The sequence below is a fragment of the Scardinius erythrophthalmus genome, assembly GCF_964197995.2.
Source record: "Scardinius erythrophthalmus genome assembly, chromosome: 5".
NCBI lineage: Eukaryota > Metazoa > Chordata > Actinopteri > Cypriniformes > Leuciscidae > Scardinius > Scardinius erythrophthalmus.
Window position 1 is genome coordinate 45271484 of NC_138225.1, and position 11235 is coordinate 45282718.

Here is an 11235-nt window from a genome sequence, read left to right on the forward strand (position 1 = left end):
TCACTGGCTGATAACAGAAAACGATCCAAATTTGAGCTTGGAAACAAGCATTTTCTGCAAAGCTGTTTTGAAACAAAATGTGTTGTGAAAAGCAAACTTGAATTGAACATTAAAATACAGGTAAGATACAAGTTTTTGTACAGGTACAATAACTGGAAGTGAATGACACTTGAAGCCTTACACATTCAAGTTACAAATGACCACACTCATTCTTATGTTAAAAATAAAGTGGATACTTGAATTAATATTGGATATCTGGCACCAAGGAAATACTTGGGCAAGACATCGACAGGTAAGCTATTATCATTCTTAACAAGAGAATACAGTGTTAAATGCTAATGTCATCTTTTATATCAGTAGCCATATAACTCATCCATCCATCCTTGGTCTCTGTAGTATCTCCCGCTTCCACGGCCTTGCAGCGTGTCATACATATCGTTGGTCACAAAGCCGCTCTCAGTGCTGGCCAGTGTCACAAAACCACTTTCAGTGTCCCGGCCTGCCAGGTTGTCATAATCTCCGGTTGGAGTGTCTGGAGAAGAACCCAGGAAGGAAGTGTTTTTGATGTCAGGCCGTGTGCCGGCCAGGTCTGATTCATGCTGCCTTCGGATGACCTTGTAGACGTCAGGGCTCGGGCTGTTGCATCTATCTCCAGCAGCCCAGTATCCTGGATCCTTTGGAGGGGGGGTCTCAGTCTGTTCTTTCTTCCTGCATACATAGATTATGTTTTTTACAATCAAATTTAAAATGGCAGGCTTTCTTTAGGTAAAAGATCAGTGAAACAATGCACCTCTTTGTGAACAGCTTAAAGCAGAAAACTCCCGTCGCCACAATCAGCAGCAGTAGAAGTGGTATGGTTGGCAGCACAATGTAAGCGACATTGAGAGCATTGTCTGAAAGAAATGCAGGATATTGGTTCATGTGAAAAGTATACAGCCTTTAAACACCATTCAAAAGTTTGGATTAATGTTTCTGAAAGAAGTCTCTTATGTAATGGCAAAGCTGAATTTTCAGCATCATTACTCCAGTCTTCAGTGCCACATTAAGTTCAAAAGAACATAATTTATTAAAAATAGAAATCGTTATTAGAATTTAAAAAGTCACTTTTGATCAATTTAATGCATCCTCACTGAATAAAAGTATCCATAAAAAAAAATAAAAAAAAAATTCTTACTGACCCCAAAGTTGTGAACAGTGGTGTATACTTTTTTATATTTTACATACTTTTGCTTTTAAAAAAAATAGGTATTCAGTTTTCCAGTGTTGATTCAACATAGTTTAGTGGGGTTCAAACGTCTAAGACCACGACAAAATATGTCTACAATTCTAACTCAAAAGATTTTATAACATTATATTATCAGCATACCCATTTAAACGAAAACTTAAAATTCTTAGTATGGGTTATGTCAATGTGTTTAAAACCTGATGATCATAATATGCAGCATGATTTAAAATGATCCAAAAATCATCTTGTGCTTCAGTTGAAGCAACAACGTCTGCTCATCTGTACAAAGAGTCACAGGATCAATGACACAAATTTACTTATTGATTAGTGACCTATAAATAGTGCAGAAATATTTGTCTCCAATCAATAACTCATAACAACTCAAACCTGTATGACTTTCATTCATCTTCAAAACGAACAAAGATATAACATTCTCTCTTTTTTTTTGGTCTATCAATTGAAATTTGAAACGGACCATATTTGATTCTCTGTGTCACGAACTGCTCCGAGACACGAAGGTTGAAGATCCAAATGCAGTTTTATTGAAAGGGTAATCCACAATCGTAGTCGAAAGCAAAGGTCATCAACACCGGGTAATCAGTCCAAACAATAACAGGGTCATAGAGGCTAAGGGGAACAGGCAAAAACAGAGGAAACCAAGAAAACTGGACAGAAGATCAAAAACCAAGATAAAGAAAACCAGGAGAATGCTTGGCATTGCAGTGTGACACTAAACAAGACATGCAGATGCATGAGTTATGGGAAATGTAGTATGTGATGGAATGACAATAGTCTAATATGGAGTGCCCTCTGGTGGCTCTCAAGGGCACTCCAGCTGGTGACCGTTACACTCTGGTTGTGGTCTGAAATTGCCCCCTTCACTCTTATATTGCACATTTTATGTTTATGTGTTTTAATGACCATTTTGAAGTGTCAAAGTTTTGATAACATGGACATCTATTGAGGGACAAAATATCTCAGTTTTCATTAAAATATCTTTATTTGTGGTTTGAAGATGAACGACCGGTTTGGAACGACATGAGGGTGAGTACAAGACAGAAATTTAAAATTATTTTAATTTGAAACCATACAACTACTATATGTTTATACCGTGTTTAACTGAAGAAGAAAAGATGCCAGTCTTTTGGACCTACTCTATTTAGTTAATAGGTATCCATGACATGAGAGTCTTTAACCATGTCTGAGAGAAAAAGATTCACCTGGAGTTTCAGATACGACCACCCTCATGCCATCATCCTTTTCTGTGACGGAGGGGTATCTGGGTATTCTGGGTGTCGGAAAAGTATCTGTAATATACGAGAATTAGGTTTTTGTGTATTATCTGGTGTAAGACATCAATAAAACAGCACATTAAACAAATTAAAAGTATTAAACAAAGAAACAAGCAGATACAAATAAACCAATAAATGCAGACTTTCCCATAATTCACAAATGGTGGATTAAAATGAGTCCATCCAACATTAGGCCAGTGGTTCTCAAACTTTTTGACTCCAAGGCCCCCCTTTGTCCAAAACAATATTTGAAAGTCCTGCTATGTAAGCTGATATGTACGTTTGATACTTTTGTTGTAATAAAAATTAATAAAATCAAAAATATCAGTTTAATGATGTACATGTTTATTTGTAGTATTTTGTTTTGCATTGTAATTCATATTACCCTTGTGAAAAATAAGTACACTTTAGCATACTTTAAAAAATAATACTTATTACGAAAATATGCTTAAAGGGATAGTTCACCCGAAAATTTAAATTCTGTCATCATTTACTCCCTCCTCAAGTTGTTCCAAACCTGTATGAGTGTTTTTTTGTTCTGGTGAACACAAAGGAAGATATTTTGAAGAATATGGAAGTCAATGTTGCCTCACAACTTTTTGGTTACCCATATTCTTAAAAATTCCTTTTTTTGTGAACAACTTAGTGGTGTGTTGGGTGAACTATGCCTTTAAGTGCGAATTGCATGTAATGTAAATCTAAAATTAGTTTTGTTTTAAAATATACTCTTAAATTTGAAGTACAATACAAGTGCACTTCTTTTTCACAAGGTTATGTTAATATAACTACATTTAAATAATTTTAAGACTTATTGAGGCCCTCCTGGAAGTTTCCTGAAGCCTCCTACTGGTTGAGAACCACTACATCAGCCGTCTTTATTTTTATAAAAAAAAACAAAATAATTTTTACAAATTTTTCAGAGGCACTATATTAATATACACATTAATAATAAAAAAATATATATCAAGCTTACCTTTAAATGTTTCATTTTCTGCAGGGATTGGTGCTGGAGGTTTATCTGAAATATCACATGATGAACATGGTATATCACACACTAAACAGGGGTACATTTCCCAAAGCCAACTGATCGCAAGTTCCGTCACTACCAACAGAGCAAAACTTGCGACCAGGGTTGGCTAACAATGCTTTTGGGAAACGCACCCCAGTTCTTGTTGCTCTTGGAAGCTCTAATCAAAAATTGAAAATGTGAATGGTAAATGAGAACTTCCCCAAGTCAGGATATTGTGCTCTCCAGATATGTGGACTCTTCTTCAATGTAAGCGAATGGGATTTATATGCTTTTTTATTGTTTATTAGATCGAATTCATAAGCCTGTTTGCTTTAAAAAATAATAGCACGGCTCTCTTTATAAAGCTGCACTGTTTTCAGTGCAGGATGAGTAACATGTAAGGGATAATGTACATCCAGTCAGTTGTTATCGCAGAAGAAACCCCAACAGGGTGATCAGGTCTTAATTCACCCTGAAGGGGTTTATTCTGTGATAACATCTGGCTGGATGTACATTATCCCGCTTATCATATGGCTACTTGCCACATAAGTAAATAATTAGATATGAAATAGACCATTGATCTGAGTTGAAATATTTGATTAGCTCTTTAAACGCAAAGCTTCCGCAGAGAGAGCAGTCACTAGCAAGTGGCAAGTTCAAACTAGACAGACATTTAAGGGATATGGTACTGAAATAATAAATAAAATAAAATAATAATAGCTAATAAAATATTAAAAACTCAAATCAATATTTTGTGTACAGTTATTTAATTATGTCATCCGGTACCGCGGACTCGCTCTCTTGTTTCATACAAATGCAGCTGCTGCCAATTTGCGACGATTGTTTTGTACACTGTAATGGATTATAAGATAACAAAAAGGTGTCGATTTTAAAACAGTTTAATCTCAAATTAATATTTCTTATCCCCATAATTATTTATGTGGCAAAATACTGTGTAATAAGTGGTATGACTGTACCATATACCTTAAATGACCATAGAGTTTGAACTTTGAACTTGCCCCTTGCTAGCAACTGCCTTCTCCGTGGAAGCGTTTAAAGAGCTAATAAAGTATATGACTCGATCAATGTCTAATTATTTACAGTAAGTGGCCGCATAATAAGCAGGATAATGTACATCCAGTCGTTTTTTATCGTAGAATAAACCCCTTCAGGATGATGCAAGACGTCCTGATCACCCCACCAGGGTTTATTTTGCGATAACAACCGGCTGAGTCCATTATACCTAGCATAACATACCGCTGGATGGCACAATTGACCTATCAGAATCAAGTATTCCACAGAGCCGTGTAATTAACAAGTTTAATGCTTAGGTTTGTTCAAATCACCAAACTAAGAACTGTATGAGCAATATCATAAGTAAAATGAATTGACTGAGAAATCATCTGAATAAAATATGCCATCCCAACCTTTGGTGTACTTGCAGATAAAGTTGTTTTTGGTTTCACAATTGTCGTCATTCCACTGGAACATGTAAGGACCACCCTGACCCGGAGGAGCAGAGGGCTGATGATACATCACTACACACACCTCATACCCACAAGAAGGCTCATCCAGGTGCCAGTTCCTGTCACACACACAAAACAATAAGCAAAAGGACCTACATAGGGAATGTGTCCATCAAATGCAGCTCTCGTCACACCTGAAGGTTGCTTGGCTTCCATCCAGCCAGTAGTATTGAGATGGGCAGTCTCCGTTTTTCTCCTCATAGTCTTGATCCCTACGAAGCCCAATCCAAAAGTCACCATCTGATGCTTTTAGTTCATGGATGAAATTTTCTATCAGTCTCTGCTCAGTCTTAGACTCAATACTGAGAAGGTCTCCGCCATCACTCCTGCAGGCTCGACTCGCATCTTCAAAGTTGAGTTTACGTCGGCTGTCCTGAAAGTAGGCAATTTTATAGCAGGGCTTCTCAGTGCCACGCTTGCATATCTGTTGACCTTAAGAGACACATTATAGATGTTAGAAAAGACAACGGGATGTAACTATATTGAAATATATTGATTCATCCCATGGACTTTTATTTAGAACACTTAAAGGTGCTCTAAGCTAAGCGATGTCATGCGTTTTTTAGGCCAAAACATTTTTTGTCACATACAGCTCACATCTCATCTCACCTCACTATCCGCTAGCTGCCTTTCCCCTGAACACACTTTAAAAAAACGTGGTCTCTGTAGACACCCCAGGCTCCACAAACGACAAGGAAAACAAACTGGGCTAACCCACACCACAAAACACAACAAACTGTTCCAGCCAATAACCGACAGGAAGGATTTGGGGGGTTAGTGCGCGGATAAGGAGGAGGGAGGGTCTAGCTAGCCTCCGTTTTGTTTGATACTTTAAATGTCAACAAGAAATGACATCACCCAACATCACTTAGACTAGAGCACCTTTAAAAGGATGGTTCACCCAAAATTTTTAATTCTGTCTTCATTTAATCACCCTCAAGTTGTTGAACACAAAAGAAGATATTTTGAAGAATATAGGCCAAACAGTTGATGGGCCCCATTGACTTCCATAGTATGAAAAAAAAAATACTATGGAAGTCGGCCCATCAATTGTTTAGTTACCGGCATTCTTCCAAATATCTTCTTTTGTGTTCAGCAGAAGAAATTCATACAGGTTTGGAACAACTTAATGGTGAGTAAATGATGACAGAATTTTCATTTTTAGGTGAACTATCACTTCAATAATTTTGTATTTAGAAAATGAAACAAAAACAAATGTGTTGTGATGTGGAGTGGAATGTGTCTCAATCAGCTCCCTAGTTCAGGGCACTGATCAGGGAGTCAGCCATTTTAAAGGCTGTCTCAAATGAAAAATCCTACCAGTGCACTGAAACGTTCGCTCCCTAAAGAAAATACCAAAAATGCAAGATGAAAACCAGGGAGCTCACTATGTTCCCCTAATGGAAGTTCTGAAGCGCGAAACATAAATCATGTGAGCCAATTTACCACACACAATGCATGTGATAGATGTTTTTTTTTAAACTATTATTTAATTATATTCCAGCATAATCATACATCACTAGGCAGGTAATGAACATAATCTAGCTAAAATTTATCATTTATTTATGGCTGAAATGATGCATGTACATGTAACAAGCAAAGTATTTTATCATTATGTGTTTTAAATAACATTAAAAAATAATGCTGAAAAGATATCAGTTCTGTTTTTTTTTGTTCATAAATACCAATAGTGATGTTTTACGAGGACATTGTCATGTAGTCATAAATAGTGTCAAAGTGTCCCAATGTGTAGTAAACCAGGGTCCTTACTGTCCTTAATTTGTGTACACGATATACTGATTCATGGCCTAGGAAGCTGGGATTGAGACGCACCCCATATCTCAAAAAGTTAATGCTATACTTTTAATGCTTATCTAAACCTTAAGAGATGTATTTTTACTATGTATGGATTTACTGTACATGAAGTCAAAGGGGAAAACATCTCCAGTTACTATCGTAACCTAGGTTCCCTGAGAGGCGGAAACGAGACATTGTGTAGCAATGCTGTGGGAACTCCTCCCATCTCCACTTTTGCTGAAATCTTATGGGCTAACGTCAGCTTGGAACAGGCTCGCGGGCAGTATAAAATGCATGGATGCGACAATTGTGTTAGAATCACGACTGAACTGAACAGCTGATCTAACAGCGAACACGCCGGCTAATGCAATGTCCCGTTCCCGCCTCTCAGGAAACCGAGGTTACAATAGTAAACGGAGATGTTCCCTTTCGAGAGCGGTAACTCTACATTGCGTAGCAACGCTGCGGGAACTGTATTAAATCCCACTGTGAGAGTAGTGAAGATAAGCCCTGGGAAACTGGGTCAAGCTACACCAGCCACGGAAGAGCCAATAGCCGCGCCACTAGGAGTGCTCGCATCTGATAGGTGGAACTAGACCAATGAGACATCAGCTCCAACCCTATCCAAATTTGCATATCCCTGAAAGGGCAAACAGCGCTCTGAGCCTCGCCACGCGAGGATGACGGCTCAGCAGATAAAGCGGGCAGGGAAACAACCTGTGCTTTGAAAGGTCTAGAAAGTGACTACGGCACGTAGCCCTGTCTCGGCCGGAGAGTGACGGTGCAGTCGCCGGATCCAAAACAGATACAATGCGCCTCCGCGAGTTTGCCCTGCACTCGTGAATGCAGAGTGTCTCTGAAGCAGCCACACATGAAGGTTCCACAGCTCGGACCTGGGGTGCCTTATCGTGCCGTTTGCCTGAGACAGCAGGTCTTTCCTGAGGGGGATTTGCCATGGGGGAGCCACCATTATCTCTCTCAGGTCCGCAAACCAGGGCTGGTTCGGCCAGTTTGGGGCCACGAGGATCACTGACGCTGTCTCCTCCCTGATTTTGCATAACACCATAGGCAGAATCTTCACCGGAGGGAACGCGTAAAGCCTGGCTTTCAGCCAACGTGATGTCAGAGCATCTCCCGTCAGCAGGGAGTGAGATAGCAAAAAGAACATCTGACAGTGAGGGTTCTCGCTTGTGGCAGACAGATCCACGTCCGCCCTCCCGAATCGATCCCAAATCATTCGCACCGATCCGGAGTGAAGCCTCCACTCTCCAAGAGGAATCCCGTTCCTCGAAAGCATGTCCGCTCCACGGTTTAAGAGACTGGAGATATGCACCGCTCTGTTGGAGAGAAAGTGTCGATCCTCCCACAACAGGAGACTCACCGCCTGTTTGAAAAGAGCTCTGGAGCGCACGCCACCCTGCCGATTTATGGAAACCACAGACATGTTGTCGGTTCGAATCAGTACATGCATGTTTATGTACCACTCTCTCTATGACTCCGACCACAGACCTGAGTCAGGCACGCCCAAGCACACTGCTCCCGATGAGGTCGATGCATCCATCGAGACCATGGTGCGTTGCGTCACTATTCCCAAAGGCACTCCTGGGCTGAACATATCCGGGTTGCGCCACGGTCTCAGAGTGCTGACGCAAGTGTGAGTGACCGGAATGTGCGTGTGACCTGAAGACCACGCCCTCGGAGGGACTTGAGTTTTCAGCAAAAACTGCAGCGGCCGCATATGGAACAGGCCCACACACTTGGAAAATGTGCGGGGGGCTAGGGCCAGTCCGAATGGAAGCACTGAATACTGGTATGCCGTGCTTTTGAAAGCAAATCTCAGGAAGCGGCAGTGGCATGTCGCTATTTGAACATATTCGAACGCGAAGTACGCATCCTTTAAATCCACTGAAGCGAACCAGTCTCTGAGACGGATCTGTGCTAGGATCTGCTTCAGTGTTGTCATCCTGAATGCACGCTTGTGTAGTGCTCGGTTGATGGGTCTCAGGTCCCGAATCGGACGGAGTCCTCCATTCTTCTTTGGCGCCATGAAATAGCGCTCAGAGGGACACGCTCTATTGCTCCTTTCTCAAACAGACTGAGAACTTCTTGTCTCAGAACAGGGACGTTTTGGGGCAATGTCAGTGACGGGACCATGCCATTGAAGCAGGGTGGTCTGCTTCTGAACTGAAGAGAATATCAGAGTTGAATTATTCCCAGTAGCCACGGTGAAACGCCCGGAATAGCCCTCCACGCATCTAGGGAGCATGACACAGTGGTCGCGATGTAGTTATGGGCTGCGACTCCGTGCTGCTCTGGGGCAGGGCGAGTGACACAGTGTTGGATGTAAGAGGAGGGAAAAGCTCTTTTTGTGAAGGGATACATGTTTTTATTGTGGAACTCACACAAACAGACACAGCATTTACACAAACATTGCATTTGTCACCTACAGGAACAGAGGGGACACGATGCAGAACATGGCGCTTAGGGGCGGGGCCTCCAGCGAACTGACTCTCTCGCGGCACGGGCTTCTCCTCTGACCCTGACACTTCCTCACAGGTCCCGTCCACTGCTTGCGGCGAACATCTGGTTTGGCGCGCAGTGTGCGCACATGGAGTCCGTGAAGGCCGCCTCGCCGTGGGCGAGGCCCAGGCAGGCAACACAGAACTCATGGTCGTCGGGCGGGTCTATGGGACCCGCACAAATTTGGCAAGTTGACACTATCGAATGCTTAGAGAAAAAGGTCACTAGTCCTCCTGGTGCAGCTTCCATGATGGCAGCGTGAAGAAAGAGATTCTGACGCAATTGTCGCGTCCGTGCATTTTATACTGCCCGCGAGCCTGTCAGTATTTGCATACTTCGTGACAATTGGCCAGCTGTTCCAAGCTGGCGTTAGCCCATAAGATTTCAAGTGGAGAAGGGAGGAGTTCCCGCAGCGTTGCTATGCAATGTAGAGTTACTGCTCTTGAAAGGGAACCCATGTTGCAATGCTTTAGCAGTCTTAAAGTTACAACAGCAATGACAACACTGAAATGTGAGGCTGAACTCAAGTGCATTGCCAGTACAAAATGTCGGCCAAATGGCAAAATGGCAATCTTTTTTTCTCCAGAACACAAATTTCAGTTACATGTTTAATTATTTTTCTAAAAAGCAATGGTTTTTCAGACAGCAAATCCAGGGACTCCCAATTTAAAATAAATAAATGAATAAATAAATCCCTTTCACTAAGAACATTAACAACATCGTATAGCAGATCATTACTCAATTGAAAAAAGTGCTACGGGTTTGTGAAATAGACTACAAGTAGGCTAGCCTACCTTTCCATGAGAGTGTAAATTTAAATATTAAAAATGGAACAATTAAACGTAATTATGTTTCTGTTATGATTACTTTTTGCTCTATGGATACCACATAAATATATAGAAATGAGATGGACTATTACTTAATTTAGAGAAAGCCATTAGTGTCTGAGGCACACATACCTCTGGGCTCGTAAATGTCTGCACCGCAGGGAGGATGGACAGCACATCGGGTTTACAAGTGGTGAAGAGAGAAAACAGCCACTGTTAAAGCATCATCTAAAGAAGTCACTCACTCCCTGTATTCAAACATCTAATTCAAATTACTTGAACAGGAAAACGAACGAGTCTGATAGTTACGTGAGCGAAAACGACAACTACAAAGTCAATGAAAAACCTAGGAATAGAAAACGGTTTCTAGCATATTATAAAGAACCTTAGGTTGTCAAAAGGGCAGTAGCCTATAGATTAAAGTAATATCTAAAATCTGACTTGTTCAATTTAGCAAGCTTTTCCTCCAAATATTACTATACATAGCCTAGATTTTAATATTTTTTAAAAGTCGAATGCAAAATTTTCTTTCTTAAATGTGCAACTCACCGCCCAGAATCTTTGATGCGCACGCGGAGATGTTGAATAAAACCAAAACGCAGGCACATTTTCTCATCAGTTCCATTTTATCACCTTTGATCAAACTTCCATGGGTCTTAAAAGTAATTTCACGAAGACAATGGGATTCCGAGAAAATAAAAAAGGAACATCCAACACCAAGAGGGCTTCATCCAGTAGAAAACTAATCATCTGTCCCGTTATCCGCTGAAATCTTTGTGAACATCCAGAGAGGCAGCTCAGAGTGAGACGAGGGCGCGTGATTGAACGAACACACAGACGAACATAACACGTCACCAACTGACAGTAACTAACACGCCATGGGCTTTTATTAGTAGATATGAACAAATTCCGTAACAGTTTACAAGTAGCCTATACTGTGCTTAATGATCTTCTTCAGATATAATTGTAAAATATAAAAATATGATATAGCCTACACATTTAAGTAAACTTCTTTAACATTTGTCTACAATGGTAAAAA

At 40.7% G+C, this 11235-nt stretch overlaps 1 protein-coding gene across 1 annotated transcript; it reads right to left on the minus strand.

Annotated features, from left to right (window-relative positions):
* Positions 1-353: 353 nt before the first annotated feature.
* Positions 354-10821, minus strand: layna (layilin a; the record flags this gene model as incomplete). The annotated part of the gene is made up of 8 exons (XM_081365491.1): positions 354-708; positions 791-893; positions 2446-2532; positions 3491-3535; positions 4954-5111; positions 5187-5484; positions 10329-10346; positions 10746-10821. The coding sequence occupies 8 exons, from the start codon at positions 10819-10821 to the stop codon at positions 354-356; spliced, it is 1140 nt and encodes a 379-aa protein (XP_081221617.1).
* Between the last annotated feature and the right edge of the window lie 414 nt (positions 10822-11235).